Source organism: Microtus oregoni, unplaced genomic scaffold, assembly GCF_018167655.1.
Source record: "Microtus oregoni isolate MIOR12 unplaced genomic scaffold, Mior012 000053F_ref0000044, whole genome shotgun sequence".
Lineage (NCBI taxonomy): Eukaryota > Metazoa > Chordata > Mammalia > Rodentia > Cricetidae > Microtus > Microtus oregoni.
Window position 1 is genome coordinate 8,749,038 of NW_024543829.1, and position 21,461 is coordinate 8,770,498.

General features: G+C 49.4%; 1 protein-coding gene across 2 annotated transcripts in view; it reads right to left on the reverse strand.

Moving 5' to 3' along the window:
- Positions 1-20,959, reverse strand: part of Baalc (BAALC binder of MAP3K1 and KLF4) — a 51,920-nt gene extending 30,961 nt beyond the window's left edge. The window contains exon 1 of one of the 2 annotated variants that reach the window (XM_041637757.1): positions 20,425-20,959. In XM_041637757.1, coding sequence (XP_041493691.1) covers positions 20,425-20,584 — 160 coding nt within the window. In that variant the 5' untranslated portion in view covers positions 20,585-20,959. The remainder of the gene's footprint in view (positions 1-20,424) is intronic. The other variant, XM_041637756.1, reaches the window with a different exon arrangement.
- Between the last annotated feature and the right edge of the window lie 502 nt (positions 20,960-21,461).

Consider the following 21,461-nt stretch of genomic DNA (forward strand, 5'->3'; position numbering starts at 1 on the left):
GGGGCTAACAGGGAGCCTGGCCACACACACTAAAAAGACCCTAGACTGTAAGGAGGGGCGTGGGAATGCTAACCGCCTCAACTTAGCAATTGCATGCTGTATGCATGTATAGATATTTTACACTGTAATTCATAAATATGTACACAAACAATGTTAACTTCAAAATAAAGTAAAAACAGCCAGGTGTGGTGGCTTGCGTCTTTGATCACAGCACTTGAGAGGTAGAGGCAATCAGATCTCTGAGAGTTCAAGATCAGCCTGGCCTACAGAATGAGTTCCGGGGCAACATAGTGAGACCCTATCTCATAAATAAATAAACATTTTTAAAAAGTAAAAACAAAAGTTCCTTCAAATAAAAGAAATGACAAAAAAAAAAGCAAGTTTGTACTGTTGGCTACACAGACACGGCTTGTGAATGTCTCGTTTGTCATTTTTTAATAATATGGACTAACGATAGCAAGGAAGTTGAGGCAGAAAGAAAAGTCTGGAGGAACTTTGGGTACCCAGGTGCATTCAGGAAGTTGCTAATTTATTCTTTTGGAGAATTAGCATTCTGGCTGACACGGGATCTGCTCATGTCATGGAAACCAGATTTCTGGGTACTTCACCATTAGCAAGCCCTGCCGGCGTTCTTCTTGTCTGGGTTTCCTGAGTTCACTCAGGTCCCACTTGAACAGAAGGGGTATGCAGAGGTACCAGGGGGGAGGCCTGCCGGGCAGCCTTTCCTCACTGCTGTCCTTAGCTCACCCCAGTCTCCGCGGAGCCAGCGTTTGTGAATGTGTCCTTTATAACTGAAGAGCGCCAGCTTCAGGGCAAGTGAATCAGCTGGTGATGGGCAGCCGGATGCGAGTTCTGGCCGGGGTGGGAGAGGAAGCGACACATACAACAGAAGGTACTTAGAAGAGTTTCCAAAAATGTTTCCAAAATTCCTAAAAGTCCTTCCTTCTAAGGCTTCTAAAAACTTCTAGAAGTAGGTGCCTTTGTGTGCAGGCTAAAATCTGCCTTGCATGGGATAATCTGAAAAACCAAGTTGGAATTCCGGCAGCCTTTAGGGAAGAGGCAGTTGGAGACCTGTGGGCTCGCAGTGGATGGAGACGTGCTTGTTCATGTCTCCTGCTTGGGTACTTCTTTTCTGGCTATCCTCTCTCAAGCTCAGCTGGCTCTGTCTGGTTTGATTGTTTTCAAACAGGTTTTTAAAAAATTTATCCAGAAGATTGAGGTGTGTACAGATGTATGCTACACAGCGACAATTTCATAATATTGAAGGAAAACCATATTTATTTAATAAAATTGCCAGATAATAAATAACATAAATTCCTGTTCTAAAGAAAACCACCTGCCCCTTCTCAAAGTACTTCCATTTTTAAGAACACCGAAGTTCTCGAAGTACATTTCTTCTAAGAAGGCTAAAATGTATGACCTGATAACCATCATGTTAGCTTCAAAGGGCCATTATAACAAAGAACCCCAAACCGGAAGGAAAAAATGTAGGCATGACCTGGCGGCTAGCCTCCCTTGCACACTGTGTTTCTAAATAAGAAGCATGGCACACCACACTCCGGAAGCCAGAGCACTGAACTCTGAAGTAGCTTGAGTATCTGGCTGGCGGAGGAGTCCGCATTCCCCATGTCTCCTTTCCGTGCTTCTCTGGCACAGAGACCCTGGTGGGATAAGCACTTGCTATCCAATCCAAGGTGGCATGCTAGCCAGTCACGGCTGATAGATTTCCACTCTGTGAGTGGTTGCCTACATGCAATACAGCAGATCCTGAAACCATCTCAGCACCCTTTACCCACCCACGGGCAGGAAGAGAGCCTGCTCAGTGCAGTTCAGTCACAAATACTCCACCTCCAAAGGCCTAGCAGCCAGGGCTCCTGGGGGGGGGGGGAGGGGATGCCAAAGACACTGTGGCTTTGGACACAGAACTCGGAGGATTTGGGCTGCATCTCGCTTGAAAGCCTGCCCTCTGAGAACAAGCTTTTTTAGGACCAGAAAGCGATATGTGAGCCACCAAGGGAGGAAACAGTCAGTAGTCCCGCCCAGATGTAACACCGATGAACTACAGTCATGACCAGTGTGGCAAGACATCCCTAAAGGGACAATACTGGCACTTAGACCTTGGAAGGAACCAACAGTTCTCTAACTGGACTTAGGAATACTCAACAGGAGGGAAATCCTGCACAGTATTGTAAGCTTACCTAGCCTGTGACAAGTGAGGTCATTCATAGATCTTAGAGGAGAATGTACCTACTGTCATGTTCCTAAACCAGTACAGCTCCTAACCACACTAAATATTTATCCTTCCACCTACTGATAAGCGCACCTCCCATCCCTCATCAAATGAACTCCTTTTGCAGCAGATGCAGCCATCACAGAAAGCCACAAACAGTCACAATGCAGGGAACAAATGCCTTTGGAGTGCCCAATCACGGCTGATGCATCTACAAAACAATCCCTGCACTCAGGGATCAGAAAGAGCCAGGGGACCAGGAAGTCTGATGCAGGGTTGTGTCTTCTGGATACGACAGGAAAGTTATGACCATGAAATCTCAGCAGTATGGCTGCTTAAGGAGACCAGAATAATGACAACCATAGCTGACATGCCAGCATGGATAGGGGACATCCCATGTGGTTCCTCCCAGAGATGGAGAACTACAAGCAACTGCTGAGAGAGGGAGAATTAGTCTTCTTCAGGTGTGGCTCCTAAATGGTTAACCAATACCAAATGGTCAGCCCTAAAAACATAAATCTACAACACTAAATCAGCTCAGAAGGTTGAATCTATGTGTATATATATATATATATATATATATATATATATATATATACAATTAAAGAGAAAAATCATGAATTTAAGAGGGTGAACTATGGGAGGTCTTGTAGGAAAGAGGGAAGGGGTAAATGGTGCAATTATGTTTTAATTACACCATTAATTAAATAAAAATTAATATCTAAGAAGAAATTTCTATGTATTTAATCATGTCAAAATAAAATTTATGCAGCCAGAAGAAAGATGATGTGAACTGGTAACAGAGTCAAATTTAAAATAACTCTTCAAGCAACTAAAATAAAATATTGTCTGAGGAAGGGGAAGGTAATCGTGTCCATTGTAGGGTTTATCTGGGCACAGTTGCTCACAAAATAATACAGAACGAACTGCCAAATTTTGTCCCAGGGTATTGGGAGTGGTAATGGGGCTGTGAAAAAGCAAAATCTCACCTTTTGGGTGAGTAACGAGCAGTTATCGTTGGGCTGGACAGTAGAGTAAGACTTGAATGCTATTTAAAGACTTAGAAATAAATACTGCCAGAGTTAGTATACGCTATTGAATGTCCTTACTGTTACAAAATTGAAACCGGAAGGTGTCATGACTCTGTTGATTTCACAGCAAACCTTGAAGAACTATAAACTTGGTGTATTTATAATCTCGAAGACCATTTCTTTTAGGTTTTCAATTATAATTGGGTCAGAGTAACTTTCTACCCATACTACTTCTGAGGTTCTCCTGGTCACTAGGATTGAATACACATCAGATCCATCACAGCCCACGGCATCCTCTGTGAGCCAGCTCTGCTTTGTCTCCGTCCTTCCCTCCCTGCTGCAGAAAGCTCCCAGCACAATGGCTGCCCTACTATCTGGAGAGCACCAGGTACAAGGAACCTGTACATATTTCTGCTTTTGCTAAAGTAGCCTGGTACTACCAGGGACCCGTCTGGCTCTGCCTCCTGAGAGTGAGGGCTAAGGGTGTGCCATCCAGAGTCTACTTAGATTCAAAGTTACCCTTGATGGAAGACAAGTCACTCTGGGCACTGTAGACCAGAAACCCTTTCAGATGCTGAGCTTAGCATCATGCACACGAGAAGAGACCCAGCATGGTTTGTTTTTAAGAAAATTATTGCCAGATTTTAAAAGAAGTATGTGCACCTTATTAATGGCTCATGGGTTTATTGGATTTGAGCAAATTCAACAACCCAGAGGTACATTCAAGTAAATGTGAACATTCTGGAGACTTTTAATGAAATAAAATCAGGCCTTTCTGGACAACAAGAAAATCAGTCTCTGGCCTCCATGCACTGGCCCCAGGAGAAGCCCCACTCTTCCTCCTCCTCCACACACCCCCACTTTCTATCCTGACTTGAGGAAGCTCCTGGAAAGAAGGAAAACATTCTAGAAAGACTTCAAATCAAAGCCTGGCTTGCTCTGCTCCTTGCCAAAGGCGAAGATTTATCTTCAGTATCCCCCCCACCCCTCCACACACACTTCTCTCAGTCTCTGTAACAAGCCAAGATCAGCTCTGAGGTAGAGAGGAGGTTACAGCAGCAAGTGCACTCTGAGAGTCCAGCAAGATGGGGTGGGGGGCAGAAAGCTGTGTTCTGTGTCCTTAAAGACACTGGACCAAGATGAACTCCTCTCCTCAAGGCACCCCTCTTCCAGCGCTGAGGGAGTATGGTCTTTACTGTATGGAGAGTCCCCTCAGGGCGCAGAGGACAATTGAGGATCAACTTCTATGGCAGATGCAAGGCAGCACGTTGGGAGGGACTCTAGAGTCCCAGAGAGAGGAGAGAGGGAATGAAAACATAAGCAACATTTTAAAATTCAGAACAAAAGTAGACATAGGAACACAGACAGGTCTGTGCCTGAGTTGTCTGTGGCTGAGCTGGCACTGAAAACTGAGAGGTTGAGAAACTGCAAAAGAAATCGTGTGGCCCCTGCAGCCTAGAATATTAACTATCCAGCCTTTACATTTTCTGACCTTGACCTACAGTCTCTGTCTCCGTGAGTTTACAGCCAGCAGCATCGGCATCCATCAGCTTGTGACTGAGCTGTGGGGCAGGCATGGAAGGTGGCTGCGGCATAGGCCATGGGACAAAGAGCCTAAGAGTGTTCTAGTCAAGCTGAGTGGGGGACCCTGTGGGGAAGCTATGGGATGACAGAGCTGGAGAAAAAGCCTTCAGAGGCAGGCTGGCCTCTGCCTCCACAGTTAGTGGGCAGCAGGAAGTCATGATCCTCCGAGAACAGCATGACAGTGATCCCAGCCCTGCCAAAACATTTCTCCAGCAAGAGCAAAAAGCCCTGGAACGGAGCTGTGAGGGGCCAATCCAAAATCTGCCATAGATATTAGGTAAACAGCAATGAGAAGCAGGGTTAGCAGCCTGACCAAGGGGCTGCCACTTAGGAAAGACCACCGGGTACAAAGTGAGACAGGCTAGGTCCTCAGCCACACCCACCTCTTACAACCCGCGTGCGTTTAGGCAGGCAACGTTACCTGTTACCTCTTTGCCTCTCCCGTCTGTGAGACGGAGATAACTGGGTTAGATAATAACTGTGGGACACTTGGCCCTGGAGAGGTATTCAATGAATGCAAACAATGCTTGTGAGACAATGACTGCATTCACGTGTGCGCGCACGCGCACGCTTGTCCCTTATCAACCCCACCAACGAGCCTGAGCCTCCTGCAACACCCCGACTGTCTGGAAGGCGGTTCTTAGAGAAAATAATTAAACGGGGGGCCTTGGTTTCAGACCCGCCTGTTGTTTACTGAGGTCCTGAAGCCTGCATCCCTCCTCTTAGGAAGTGTGCATAGGCCATCGCAGCGTCTTTGTAACCAGTGCCATGCCCTGTCGTTATGGCAACCAGTTTTCCCAACAGCCCTGCTATTTTCTACAACCCTCTGGTTTCCTCCTGTGCTAAAGCCCAAAGCACAGAATTCTCGTTATTTATTTATTAGTTTGGAACTTCCGCAGGGAATGCAGTCAGCTGTTAGTTAGCAAACTGGCTGTCTGAAGCTTCCCGGAAGAAGCCCCCAGGTTAAGCACAAACATCGCCCTCCACAAGAAACCTCCACAAGCCAGGCATGGCGTTGGAATGGGAGTGCTCACTGTTAATCCCAGCACTTTGGAGGCAGGAAAGGGAGGCAGAAGGAAACAGCAGAGAATCCCATGGCAGAGGACCATTCTACAAGATTTAAGGTTAGGATAGCACTGCCTTATTTTTAAATTATTTCCAGGGGTGGGGAGTTAGCCCAATGGTACATGACTTGCCTAGTATGTAAAAGGTCCTGGATTTTAAATCCTGAAACCACAAAATAAAAGTTATGTATTTCAATATTAACAATTGTAGCTCAGACTCACGCTTGCTGTGTAGACGAAGATAATCCTGAACTTCCGACCTTCCTATCTTTCCCTCCATGTTGGGGCTACAGGTATGCCACCACATGTGGTTTTATGAGGTGCTTGGGTTCAAACCCGGGATATTGTTTATGCTAGAAAAGCACGCTACCATCTAAACGGTCTTCCATGTGGCCGTGTATCCTTTTAACAAATGTTCGTCTTATGTACTCCTTGACACATTCGAATAGTTTAAAATGTTATTACAGCAAAATATTGATCCTAACAGCCACGTCACCTTAGTTCCTGGGGATGGCCTGTGTCTCCCTCTTGCCAATTCTTCCTTCCGTCTCTTGCCCTTGCTACTTGCACCTGCTCTCCAGCCATCCCCTCAGGCTGAGAACTGGAGCCATCTTGCTAGGCACCTTCTTCCTTTCTCCTTTGCCAGAGGAGCCACGCAACTTTGCGGATAACACGTTCTCGGCTGCAAGCATTGGTTTCCCACCCTTCTCCTCCTAGGAGTACCCGACGCGATTCTGCCACCGCAACCTGAGCAAAGATGTTGTCTTCCACCTAACGGGACACTCAGGAGGAGTGCTCCTTCCTGCTCTCCCTTTACCTCCATGGAAACAAGACTGAGCCAACTGGGGAGGTGGCTCAGTGGTGAAGAACGGTTACTGCTCTGGCAGAGGACAAAAGTTTGGTGCCCAACACCCATGCCGGGTGGCTCACGATGCCCTGTGTCTCTCACTCCACCTTGAGCCTTTGTCTGTGGCCTCTGGGGCTGGTTGCACTCATGCACACACACCCGCACAAAGACCCCCACACATACATATAAAATATTTTTTTAAGAAAATAGATAAGGTGATGTAGCATCTTGCAGTTATGAGATGAGATCCAGCACCAAGGATGGCAGAGCAGGGCATTCAAACGAACCCAGGTCCTTGAGAGCATCCTAGAACAGTTGCTAGTGCTCACCTCCAGACTTGCACTGTAGACCCTGACTTACTAAACTGCCTTCTGCTCATGCAACCAGACACAATGTCTAGATGGTACAAGGACAGGGGTCCCATTCGTTCAGTAAATATCCACTCTGCTGAGCACTATGCGTGTGAGTCAGTGAGGCCTTGGCCTCGTGGGAGCAGGAAACAGAGACAAAGACTAGTGTTAAGAAGAAAGTAACTAGCTAGACAGTCACTGGGGAGAGCTGGCTTCCCCGAGGAAGTGACATCTGAAGTCAGAGCTGAAGAAAGAAAAGGGTGGGGTTAAACACTCAGAGGGCTGTGATGTGCTCAGAGGAAGCCCATTCTAACCAGTATCAAAGCCTGGTAAGAGGAAAAGGTTCCCTGTACTCAAAGAACAAAGAACGGGTCAAGCTGGGCCACTCTGAATGAGAACCAGATAAACAGTACTGGAGATGCAGCAGAGAATGAGTCAGGCAATGGATTCTTACTACACAGAGGAGGAAAAGGGGGAGGGCTAGGGAGATGGCTCAGTGGTTAAGAACACTGGCTGCTCTTCCAAAGGACCTGGGTTCAATTCCCAGCAACCATATGGAGGCTCACAGCCATGGGTTCCAGGGGGATCTTCTGCCCCACTCTGACCTTCATAGGCACTGCATGCATGTGTGTACAGACATGTGGGTGAAACACTCATGCTGAAAAATTAAAAACACGAGAAAGGGAGAGAAGGAAGCTATTAGAAAATATTGACCAAGAATAGCAGGGCTTGGCAAGCATTTAAAAGGTTGTTCCCTCACAGTGGACCTGTTCTCAAAGAGAGAGAGAGGAAGGCAGGAGGAAGGAGAGAGGAAAATATTGCTCTCCCTACGACGTGAAAACAAATGTCAAGGGTCACAGTGGGAGCAGGTTTTGCAGAGGTCACATGGGCAATGGTGATGATGGGGTGCAGAGGAGACTGTCACACAAATAGACATGGGTCCTCCCATGTTTTGTTACAACAAGGAACATCCTCGCCTGTGAACTTAGCAGACTGGAAGATTAAATGTCCTTAAAACTATAATGTTTTTAAAACTCTGACATAGCAAAAAGATCGCATGATAGGTGTGGGGAACAAAGACCCTCACTTCATAATAAGAGTCCTGGAGACTCAGAGTAGCAAAAGTAAGACTCATCATGATAGACACAAACAGGTTTGAGAAGGTGAAGTGAAGAGGTCCTGGGTGGGGGACTGTGCTGAGACTCCGAGTATCCTCACGACTGTGTTAATTCTTCAGGGACTTCCATCCCATCAGAGAAGAACGGAAGCCCGGGATGGGTGAGTGTAAGGCTCAATGACACACAGCTAATGTCACACAACTAACACCCGTAGTAAAATTCAGATTCATTAACCATGTAACTGTGCTGTCTTCCAGCAAAGCAGCAAGGGAGGGGCTGGATGGAGGAGAGCTGGGGGGCTCAGGGTCACGGCACACAGGAGGTGCTGACTTGGTAGCAAAGGGAGGAAGTGCGGGATGCTGAAACAGAAAAGCTTCATCTGTCTGTGTGGTCCCCCTGAGTGTGGCTGCATCCAAGCACAGGGCAGTGGTTTGGAGATCAGTAAGTTCTTGGTTGGGTCCCAGACACAGGCATCTGGCTAGCAGCACTGACTCAGCTGAGTTTAACTACTGAAGCAGACATTAAGAAAAACCGAACAGTGCAGCATCACCGTGAAAGGAGGGCCAACTAGGTCCGGAGTCTGGGGGACTTTGCACCATTTGTACAGAAAATGTGGCTTCCGGCTTTGCTTCTTACACAAACACCCTCACGAGCAGACGTGGCATTCCACACCTGCCCTGTGGAACCCAGCGGAGTTGGGAATGGATGGAGTTCTATACGACAGACTAGAGAATGGCCAACCTGCCTGACCTCGTGGACATTTAAGACTCAGACATGGAGCTGGTGTCTCCAACTACACCCCACTCCCACACAGAGGCTGCGCTGGACAGTTTTATGTCAACTTGGCACAAGCTAAAGTCATCCAAGAGGAGGGAACCTCAATTAAGAAAATGCCTTCATAATATCAGGCTGTAGGGAAGCTAGCAGAGGGAAAAAGAAGGGAGATGCCGCCAGCCAACCAAACACAGAAGCAGCAGGGAAGTAGGGTGTGTAGAATGAAGGAAAGCAAAAAGTCCTGAGACAAAACGTAGATGAAGAGGAAAAGGTTAAATTAAGTTATAAGAGCTGTAAATTATATTGGAGCCTAAACTAAGGCGGTGCATTCATAATTAATAAGTCTCCATGTCATGATTTGGGGGCTGGCAGTCCAAGAAAGCCTCCTACACAGCCTATCGTGAGTGGACCCTTACCTGGGATGGTGGTCCTGGATTCTATAAAAAAGCAGACTGAGTAAGCCATGAGGCGCACTTATTCCATGGCCTCTGCATCAGCTCCTGCCTCCAGGTTCCTGCCCAGTTTGAGTCCCTGCCCTGAGGTCCTTCAGTGATGAGCAGTGATGTGGAAAAGTCAGCCAAATAACCCTTTCCTCCCCAGGCTGCTGTGATAACGCTAACAAGAACAGAGTCATAGCGATTCCATATCATAGACTGTAACTCCCAGTTACAGCTGGGGGAAAAATGTAAGACAGCATGTCCCCACTGCAAAGCATGGAGTGGCTACCTACACAGGATGTTTTCATCACAGGTATATTTGCCCTGCATGTGATTTTCCTGCCCTCAACTACCTTGGCTTCATATTGAAAGAAAAAGAAGGAAGTCCTTTCACTCATCAGGGTTTTCCTCCCTTGATTCCTGCTGTCAGCTAGACCCTCATTCCCAACAGTTCCACACACTTCAAAGTGTGTGTGTCCGGGTGTGTCTGTGTGTGTCCATGTACATCTGTGTGTGTCCATGTGCATCTGTGTGTGTCTGTGTGCATCTGTGTGTGTCTGTGTGCATCTGTGTGTGTCTGTGTGCATCTGTGTATGTCCATGTGCGTCTGTGTATGTTCGTGTGTCTGTGTGTGTCCGTGTGCATCTGTGTATGTTTGTGTGTGTGTGTGTGTGTGTGTGTGTGGTGTAGGGTGAGTGTATGAGTCTCTGTGTGTCTGTGTGTGTCTATGTATGTCTGCGTGTGTCTGTGGGGTGAGTGTATGTGAGTCTTTCTGTCTGTGTGTGTGTGTGTGTGTGTGTGTATGTGAGTCTTTCTGTCTGTGTGTGTATGTGAGTCTTTCTGTCTCTCTCTGTGTGTTCATGCACTCGCCACACATGAGTGCAGATGCCTTTAAGGACCAGAGATGTTCGGTCCCTCTGCAGCTGGAGTTAAAGTTTGTGAGCAGCCTGACGTTGGTGCTGGGAGTCAAAATGGGACCCCGGGAGAGCTGCACTGTGCTCCACTCTCACCATCCAAAGCCATCTCCCCAGCCCCCACTTTCTCAGTTTTTATCAAGAATAAAAGTTTCATCTGAAATCAGATAACTATTATTCTTCCCAGAGACGTTCGTCTTGAATGGGACTGGACAGTTCCTGAAGCACCCTCTGCAGTGCTGCTCTGTAGAGATGGATACACAGGGGCCACCAGAGCACAGGGAGGGGCGCGCTCAGTGCCGCTGGGCTACAGGAGCCCAGCCCTTAGTCCTGTAAATGCTGGTGCAAAAGGGTTCATAATATAAAAGAACAAAACATCAAGCAGATGGGGGAGAGGAGGGCTTGGAATCCCTGCTGAGAAGTCACAGTAGGTAGACACTGCCCAGGGTTTAGAAAAAAGAGAGCTGAGTTCCCATCAGGCTATTCAGCTTTGGGGCTGTGTGACCTTGCTCAGTCATTCACCTCATCTAACCTCAGTTTCTTCCTCCAGAAAACAGCTACTCAGATCTGAACGGCAGAGAAACAGACACGATCTTGGGAGGAAGCAGACAGGAAAACACTGGAAATCCTCTAGCCGTTCCCAGCGTCCAGGGGCTGTGTTCACACAGCAGTAGGTGTCTACTAATGCTGCTATAACACAGTACCACATACCGCTCAGACATCAGAAGTGGTTGTCTCAGCTCTGGAGACAAGAGGCTCTGGGCCACACACGAAAGGCACCAGGCAGATTCAGCCAAGAACAACCAAGTTTACTAATGAGGGCTCAGATAATAGAGTAAGGATCCTGACGGAGGCTCTTGAGGATATCCAAGCTTGAGAAAGATCTCAGAAGCCAGGCAAAGCACCTTGATGGTTGAGAGAAAGCTCTCCTGTCCTACCCAGGTCCTGCAAAGTCAGGAGGCAACAATGGAATCACTTCAAACATACAGCAGGTCAAGTCGGAATTATATGACTTTTAGTGTTCAACTGGCAATGTCTAGGGGTCTAGCTCAGGTTTGTTTTCTCTGCCAGTCAAAGAACTCGAAGGTGCATGGCAGCAAGGGAAACCTCAGACACAGCAAACAGGATCGGCCTGTAAAGAAAGGCTTTTAGGAAACACACGAGCAAGGCACTCGGAGAAAAGACCCTAGGCTTTGCAAAGGCGGCCTCAGGAAGCTGAAGCCCTGTCTCCTTGACGGCTGGGGGTTGTTGTTTGTTTGTTTTAGGGCTTTTGGGGGGAATCTTCCTCCCCCAATATAGGGTTGGTCAGTTTAAATAATGACAAAGGCTTTCACAGGTCCACAAAATTTAGGCGGACATGTTCTGGTCTGGCCTTGAACTTGATGGACAGGTTCACAGGCAGGGGTATTATGGGGTTCCTGAAGACAAAACCGCCCAAGAGACCTAAATATGTCAGGTGGAGTCTTTATAAATCTCCAGCAGGGCCTATCCCAAGCAGATTGGCAGGAAGCAGCCTCAGGCCCCAGGTGGTTGAGATTTTAGGGGCAAAACCCGCAGCTGTGACCTCTAGAGAAAGGCAGCTCTGCCTGTCTGCAGCAAGTACTGTTCCCAGAAGCAGGAAGATAGCACAGTTCAGTGGTCAGGCAGTTAACAGTGCTCAGAGTCACACTGTACAGGAATGTATGGCCAATCCAGAGACCAGTTTACCCAAGGTAATTTTATACTGAAGTACTCCTTAGAATACTTTCATGAGATGGTGTAATTAAAGGTCAGTAGCGCCCACTACAGGAGAACCCCACTGGCGGGGTGGGAAGGGGAGAACCTGCCAAGCCATTATCTTAAGCTACCAGGGTTTTGTCTCTGGAGGATGAGTAAGAAGCCAGCCATTTTGAAAGATCGCCATCTTTATCTAGTAGAGGTCCCTCCCCCATCAGGCTGCCTATTGAGAACTCTGGAGAACAGGACAGTGCCTTGTAGCCATGCTGACACTGGACTGTCCCAGCAGGAACGATAATGAGGGGAATTTGGGGCTTCCTAGAAATGTATAAATTGCTTGGGGTTTGTTATCACCTGTTTCCTGTAGGAACATTTACAAAACAAACAAATCCCTTATAACCGAAAGGTTTGCCTAGAGAGATGGTTCAGTGGGTCAGGCACTTGCCATGATCTTAGGCTAGATCAACCCTGGGAGCTCACGGAAAGGGGGACAGAAAGATCTGACATTTGCAGGGTACTGCAGCACGTGTGCCCATACACACCACCCTCAGGGTACTGTGGCACGCGTGCCCATACACCCTCCTCAGGGTACTGTGGCACGCGTGCCCATACACACCCTCCTCAGGGTACTGTGGCATGCGTGCCCATACACACCCTCCTCAGGGTACTGTGGCACGCGTGCCCATACACACCACCCTCAGGGTACTGTGGCATGACTGCCCATACACACCCTCCTCAGGGTACTGTGGCATGCGTGCCCATACACACCACCCTCAGGGTACTGTGGCATGTGTACCCATACACACCACCCTCAGGGTACTGTGGCATGTGTACCCATACACACCACCCTCAGGGTACTCTGGCATGTGTACCCATACACACCACCCTCAGGGTACTCTGGCATGTGTACCCATACACACCACCCTCAGGGTACTGTGGCACGCATGCCCATACACACCCTCCTCAGGGTACTGTGGCACGCATGCCCATACACACCCTCCTCAGGGTACTGTGGCACGTGTACCCATACACACCACCCTCCGCAGGGTACTGTGGCACGCGTGCCCATACACACCACCCTCAGGGTACTGTGGCATGCGTGCCCATACACACCCTCCTCAGGGTACTGTGGCACGCGTGCCCATATACACCCTCCGCAGGGTACTGTGGCACGCGTGCCCATACACACCACCCTCAGGGTACTGTGGCACGCGTGCCCATACACACCCTCCTCAGGGTACTGTGGCATGTGTGCCCATACACACCACCCTCAGGGTACTGTGGCACGCGTGCCCATACACACCACCCTCAGGGTACTCTGGCATGTGTGCCCATACACACCCTCCTCAGGGTACTGTGGCACACGTGCCCATACACATCATGCACACTGTCACTCACACAACAATAATAAGAAAAATAAAAGCTATGCATTTAGCAGAAAGAAATGTTTTCTCACCATAGAACCAAGCGTAGGCAAGAACCAAAAAAGCTGAATTGATGGAACTGATGAGGAGAGGGAACATCTTCTCGGGTGTGTAGAGGGGAAGGGAATACACAGACTTCCTAGTTTATTCATCCAGAGGGCTCCCTCACCACGGTGGTTCAGCCAGGCATTCCTTGCCTACCCTAGCCAGCACCCCTGAAGGTGGCAGACTTGAGTCAATCACTGTCTTAAGACAGAAGCACCAGTTTTGACAGATGTCTAAAGAGTGGGACTGGAGTGGGGGTTCATGCACAGAAAGACCTAGGTTAGAGGTCCTCCCCAGGACTGTCCCTCTCGGAACACCTCTCGGGGGAGTCAGGCCACCTTCCTCCACTTTTCCCCTCGGAAGGGACCTTGCGGACATGTGCTTCCTTGGTTCTTCTGTGGTCCGTGTACACAGCAATTCCCCAGGCTGAATGAATCGCTCGGCCCTTCTCCTGCAGCCCAGTCCACGCTGACCTGGTTGGTGTTTCTGTGTTGGTCTCTCGTTTATGATTCGCTTCTTGAAACAAAGAAGCATGACCTACTCATCTCTGCATTAAATGACTACTGAACAATCAGAGCAACAAATGGTCTTCCATCTTCAGTCTGTGAACACGAGAGAAGAAGACCTAGAAGGTTCTCTTCATAAGCATTATCAAAGTGAATAAAAGCCAATAAACTTTTTTTAAAAAGTAATTTGGGAACCACTAAGATGAATTCTTAGAATAAATGCAAACATCCAAAATAGGGTTACTTAGCATGTAGTGTTAATGCGGATCCACAGGGTTGGGACGGAGTCGCCCATTCGATTTTTATTGGGTGCCATCTATATTCAATTACGGTCCCAAGTGCTGGGTCTAGAGCAGAGAAAGCGCAATATTCCTGATGTCACAGAACTTCAGTTTAATTACAAAGGAAGATCTAAGCGTTTTAAGCAATCATGAGTGTTTGTGAGTCATCAAGGGGATACGCCAACAAGAGCAGACAAAAACTCTCACCTGATGCTCTGCTGTGCCAGGAGAGGGGCATTCAGGGGCCACTTCAGGATGTCCCTTGTGCTGTCCTATGCAGCTAAGCAAACATCAATAGCCTAGCTCTAACCCAAGGTGCCCCATGTCAAGGAAAGACTTGGATGGAGTGAGCAGCACATTTAGAGAATGAAGTCAAGCCCCAAGAGGTGAGAAGATTACGGTGTTGACCTGGAAGAGCCATGGGGGAGACTGAATCTCCCAGGACTGAGAGATCTGTTTGTGAACCCACAGGGCTGGGGCTCATCAGGTGGGGACAGGAAGTAGGAAGGGTCTTCAAGGAAGGTGCTCTGCAGAGGTGGAAGAAGCATCCTACACGGAGGCTAAGCCAGAGGACAGGTGCTGCCAGACATCAGATGGGATCATCAAGAGATTAGGCAGCCCCTGCATTCCACTAATTGAAAATCAAAGATCCTAAAACCAACCCTCATTAACTGGGGGTCGTTTAAGAGTAGGGGTGTCTTAATTGGGTTTTTATTGCTTGAAGAGACACCATGACCACGGCAACTCTTATGAGAAAGCATTTAATTGAGGAGGTGGCTTATAGTTTCAGAGGTTCAGTCCATCATGACAGGGAGCATGACAGTGTACAGGCAGCATGGCTACATCTTGACCAGAAGGCAGCAGGAAGTTGGCTCAAAGCCTACTCCTTCAGTGACACACTTCCTCCAACAAGGCCACACCTCCTAATAGTGCCACTCCTTTTGAGGGCCATTTTCTTTCAAACTACCACGGTGGAGTTTGCCATGAGAGAAAGCCAGATCCCAGTTCTGGGATGGAGAAGTTGTTCCTGACAGTCTAAGCCTCTTTCCCTGGCTTATAAACACAGGAAGTAATGGTTCCTATTTCATCCTTGTACACATTAAGTGTGGTGATTTACATTAAATGTCAAGGACAGTGCCTGACCCTTCAGAAGCCGTCAGCAAATGGTAGCTAAAGATAACACTAAATATCTTCACTGTCTTACAGCTCATTTAGGGAAATCATGCCCCAGCTCTCCAAAGTGCCATCTATATACAACACAATTATTTAAACCTATAAAGAACTACTTGAGAAAAACTTAAGGTGTTTTACTCGCTAAATAGATTAGAAAAAAAATGTACAGGCAACACTTGCAGTTTTCAGGAGACCGACAATGAAATGGCAAAGGGACTAGGGGGCATCAGTGGATGGACAGCTGACTGGGCGGGTTGTGGTGACCTCAGACTCTCCTGGGAGAGCCCCCCCTATCACAACAGAAGTACAACAAAACAACCAGTCCAGTCCAGCAGACAGAGCTTATGAGACTCAATCGATGCCAGACCAGCTCCTTCTGCAATAAGTTTGGAAATACTGACCAAGGAAGGGCACACCAGCTGCTGCAGCTTCAGCTAGGTCTTCGATCCCAACCTCTTGACAGCGGGATCTGAAAACTTGATTGCATTCTGCTGGCTGCTGGAAACAACCTCCAAAAGCAGGAAATAGAACCTCAGGGTCGGTTGTACGTGAGAGGAATGGGGGGCGGGCAAGAAACTCAGTTGTGGAACTGGCATAAAAATAAGCCTCCCACCACCCACAGGAAAACGCGGAACCCTTGCACAAATCCACAGAATGCTTGTCAGATGACACGCCCTCAGTCTGCAAGGTGGGTGGGAGCTGAGTGAGAGTCTAAGGCCCCTGTGCTGAAATGGAGCTACTCAGCAGACAGGGTTGTGGAATCAGGATGTGGGGAGCCTACGGAATCTTTAGGCTGGGCCAGAAGTTTCCATGGAAGAGTTAAAGTTGGGGGAGAGACTTTCTTAACAGAAGCTGTAGGGTCAGAAAGACACCCGGGAGAACTTCCATAAGCTGACTCAGGTTGGGGGATGTCCAGCTGCAAGAACTACAAGGAAGAGAGAAAAAGAAAATGCAGGGCAGCTGCGGCAACTGAGGGGCAGGGTGGACCGCGTGCTGCTCATTCAGAGAAAACCTTTATCAGTTGGTTCTCAGCCTTCCGGAGAGAACCTTCATGCAGCCCAGCTTTGTGTCACATATCCCCTAAACGTGGAAGACAGAGAGGGGGTAAGGTCACCAAAAGAAAGGTGGAACCCATTGGACACTAAGGAAGAGGAACCACGACCCCGGGAAGAGAGGTTTCTGGAAAACTGAGGAACTGAAGGTACACGGTTGAGGGAGTTTCCAGATGGGGACAATTGATCTGAAAGCCCATTGGGCCTGGACAGATGACCTCTAGGGTCCTCTCCAGTTCCATTCTAGGGCAAAAGCGTCTCGGTTATTTTACAACCTGCACTGCCTTAAATCCAGCTCTTCGATCTATCTGCCTCCGTCAGAAAGGAATTGTTACAAAGACTGGCATTCTGGTTCCCTACACAGCACAGGCATCATAGGCCATGGGGTAGGGTTCACACATGGGGACACGAAAGATGAAATGGGGGGGGGGGGTTAGGGAGCTGGGAGGAGCAAAAGAACGGGGAGTCCTGGCCTAGGGTGGCAGAAACCCAGCAGATTAGTAACTTTCTCAGACGACCCAAGCTGACCCAAGATGATTGTTTCCAGGCTGTGAAACCACAGCAAACAAGCCCCCCTTCAGTCCCCACCAGTACCAGCGCACCCCATAAAAGTTAGGCTCACACAACCTCTGGCCTACAATTGGCCCTGCCTACAAGATAAGCCAGGACAAAAGCAGCCCAGAAACCAACAACTGGTCCAGCTTCAGACCCATACTGTGAGAGAGAGCCCATCCCTGACACTGCCTGGAGGGCCAGGACCCAGAGACTGGACAACCTAGAGACCCAGGATAGAACCAAACATGACTGGCAATAAAAAGAGAAAAAGTCAATGAAATGTTTCCCACTGGTGTTCTGCCATACTCAAAGATGGCTGCCTAGTTCACTTGCCATCAGAGGCATCACCCAGCAACTGATGGAAACAGATGCAGAGACCCAGAGCCAAACATTAGGAAGAGCCTGGGGAAGCCTGCAGAAGAGGGGAGAAAGGATTATAGGAGCCAAAGGGGTCAAGAGCACCACAAGAAAACCCACAGAATCAAATAACCTGGGCTCATAAGGGCTCACAGAGATTGAACCCACATCTAGGAACCCTGCATGGGACTGACCTTGGCCCTCTGTATACATGTTACAGTTGTGTAGCTTGGTCCTCTTGGGGGACTCCTAACGGTGGCTGTAGGAGCTGTCTCTGGCTCTGTTACCTACTTTTGGGACCCTTTCCTCCTCATCCAGCCTTAGTAGAAGAGGAGAAGCCTAGTCTTGCTGCAAGTTTCCTGTACCATGGTTGACTGATATCCATGGGAGGCCTGTCCTTTTCAAAGAGAAAGGAGGAGCCCATGGGAAGGGGACTGGGAGGAGGGGAAACCGTGATTGGGCTGGGGAAAAAAATCAATTAACAATAAAAAAGGAGCACAGCCTAACGCTACCTTGTCTGAAGTCTCGGGACCCTAAGCAAAGATCTAGCCAAGGAACGGTCTGTTCCAACCACAGGGACAACGTTAGCAACGTGGGCTGCTCTGAGCTGCTCCAGTGTAATTCCACATGCGGAGATAGGAAACTAATATATGTAGTCACCACACTGTTCAGCCCTGCGCTTGCTAAGTCCAGAGACTAACAGAACGTGCAACGCACAGTAGTTACTAAGTAAATAGACAGCACGTGGTGGGGGGAGGAACTTAGGTCCATGGCGGGGGAGGGGGAGACTTAGGCCCATGCGTGCCTTGTTCGTTCTTGATCCTCAGAAGTGTCCCTCCACTCCGACACTGATTGACACTGCTATGGAATCAAAGTGCTGCTGCCCATCTGGGACACTGTCCCTGGACTGGAAATGAGGCCCTTCTCTGAATGACACTGTCTTCAGGACCTCGTAAGGCTGTTCCTGTTTGGAAAGGTTCTGACAATGAGTGTGCCTGTCCCACGCCTTGCAGCAACCAGACTTCGTGATATGTAAACAGAAAATAATGAACAAATGCTGGGAAAGATATGAGGAACACGTATGTGCTTATTCAGTCAACCCATAGCAACTTTTGTACCCATACAACAAACACACGCGTTCTCCGAGCGAGCGCCAGCCAAGCAGCTGCTCCTTGAAGCTGCACTTCCTTCTTTTCCAGGCCCAATCTTTCTGACCATTGTCTGCTGGCGGGGCTTCCCTGGCCTTGAACTCTACAGAGAAGGGTGACCCTTTCTTGGGGAAATGCTGTCACCGCTAACATTTGCAGAACCTTCAGAGGCTCTTCTCATTCTCCTTCTGACACCGAATTCAGCCAGAACATCCTTTGGGAGCCTGCTGGATACAGCAGCAGCAGCACCAAATAGCCACTGTGGTCTCTGGGACTCAAGCAGTTTTAAGATGAATCCAGTGTGACTGCAGTTTCCCCAGGCAAGCAGGGGAGGCTCATGCCCGGCTCCCAACTATGGAGGACGGGCACTCGGGGAGGAAGAATGCTTGAGCCCAGGAGCTCAGAGTCAGTCTGGACAATATAGCCAGATCTGGTGTCCTTAAGAAAATAAAAGGAGCAATTGCTGGGACTAAAGGGAATGTTGATTCCCAAGATTATAAAGTAACGCAACGCAATGAGATCAGGCAAGAGAACTTTAAAAACCCAAATACTGATCTTTGTAACAAGAGGTGAGGTTTCATTGGTTTCTCCTTGTGACGTCACCAACACATTTAGGGTCAAAGGTCCGTCTACCTCAATAGTATCTACCTCGGCAATGTGTGTGTGAGAGTCTGCTTTAAACTCAAATCCTGACTCGTGGCTAGACCAGAAACGTCTCTGTATGCCGCACACCTTGCCCCTGTGTCTGCGCTCTGTGCTCTATTACCCAGTTCGCGAGCTTCAGGAAAGGGAGCTGGAGGTTGATAATACATAGACGCAGACGCAGAGACAGACCTACACAGGGACCTCCAAACGCTGGTTCAGAAAGCCCCAAGAATGCCCCCTTTATTGGTTCAGGGGCAGATTATATGGAGATAGCCACGCCCCAACCAAACCCACCAGAAACCACTCTCCTGCCATCAGGAACGCCTGAAGGTCTCGTGCTCAGAACAGCTGTAGGCACTCAGATCAGGGGGAAACAAGTTGTTTACAAGAAATTCGGGATCTGGGATCTCACTGCTCCCAGCATCTGCACACCCTCATGGGATTTCTGCTGTCTGAGGAATGACCTAGGTGAGCGTTTGTATAGTCGAGACCGTTTATGTCTTGCTTTACAGAGAGCATTCAAGCATCTTGGGATAGGAGAGAAGTCCTTCACTATGACATAACTACTTGGCAAGTGAGCTGGAGAGCGATACCGGTGGTGGGCAGGCATGAATGGTGCCCTGAACTAGGTTAGGAGTTTGAAGCCCAGCCACGGGGCTCATTCCCAACAAAGGGGGATGGAGGAGGAGACAGGAAGGCTCCACCCCGACCATTCTGCTCAAGAGTCTTGTCCATACATCAAAGATGTGAGGGCCAAATAACCCAGGGCATGGAGAATTACCCAACTGAGTACAGAGATGGCCAGAAGGGAAGCTGGACCAAGGCTGGGTAAAGGCCCACAGGCTCAGGTGGGGTGAGCTGAGGGTTAGGTTTGCGGGTGAAGTGGGCTATCCTCCTATCCCGCCCTCCCACGCATATGCACTGGCTGGTGAGGCCAAAACGCGCTGGATCAAAAGGATGCAGAGGGGTGGTAGATAGCTCAGTCCTCCGGGAAGCTGTTCTTGACCTGGCTCCCTGGGCTCCATTCTGGCAGCTGGTCAGCCAGCAGGTCCTATTCTGTCCCTCTGTCACCCCACCCGCAAGCACGCCACGGGATTCCTGGCTGCCCTGGGATCCCCTGCAGCTCTAGCTGCTTGCGGGCAGCCGGGCCTCGCGAGCGCGGGGCTCACTCACCCGCGTTCAGGCCGCCCGCCTCGGGACCGCTGTCCGGGGCGGCGGCGCTGGGCAGAGCATCCGAGTCGGTGTAGGTGAGCCAGGTGGACTCGGTCTCCCGGGTCCAGCTCTCGTAGTAGCGGGGCTCGATGGCATCAGCCCGGCTCCCGCCGCAACCCATCCTCCTGTGTTGCGGGCGAGCCCGGCGGCCTTGCGGCTTGCGGCTGCGGCTCAGCCCGGGCGACGCAGCTCCGGCCCGCGAGGAGGCGGCCGCAGCGGCAGCGACATCGGTCCCCTAACCGCCAGAGCCGCTACCAGCACCAGGCTCCCCGGGCGTCCGCCGCCCCTCCTCTCCGCCTCCAAGGCCCTCCTCCTCCTCTACACTCTCCTTCCCCAGCTCCCCCCAACCTCTCCTCTCCCACCGCCCCGCTGCAAGTCCCTCCTTCAGTGCTCCACAAGAGAACACGCTAAGGAGAAGCAGACAGGTGGTGTGAAGAGGGGAAGGGGTCCCTCTTCGGTCTTCAGTCCGCCTCCTAGATTCCCAACCAGTCAGCCATCATGGGTCCTCCCATGCACCCGCCTGCTGACCCAGTCATCCATCTACCCATCCATCCTATCATACCATCTCGCTCTGGATAGCTCTGACAGCTCACAGAAAACCACCCAAGTTTTTGAGCCACTTGTTCCCAAAGCAATGGATAAACAGTGCTAGAAAATTGGGGAGATAATGTTGTCCCCGAAAGTTAAGTTAGAGTCGGTGCCTATTTACTGGGTGCGTAGGAAGCAGAGACCATGATTTCAGGGCATGTCACTAACGCCCCTGCCAGGTCTGCAACTTCCTGATCTTCTGAATTTTGTTCCCAAGAAAGCAAAAGACCACCAGGACCATCAACCAGTGAGAACACCAATGAGTGCTCACTGAATGGCAATAAAACAGCCTCTTGGAGAGACTAGGTTCAAGCTAGAGAGAGTCCAGTCTCTGGTGGAGGTCCCTGTGGCAGGCACCGACCAGTCTGTGAGGCAGAAAAGAGACTTGGATCCTCCAGACAAGGCCCAGG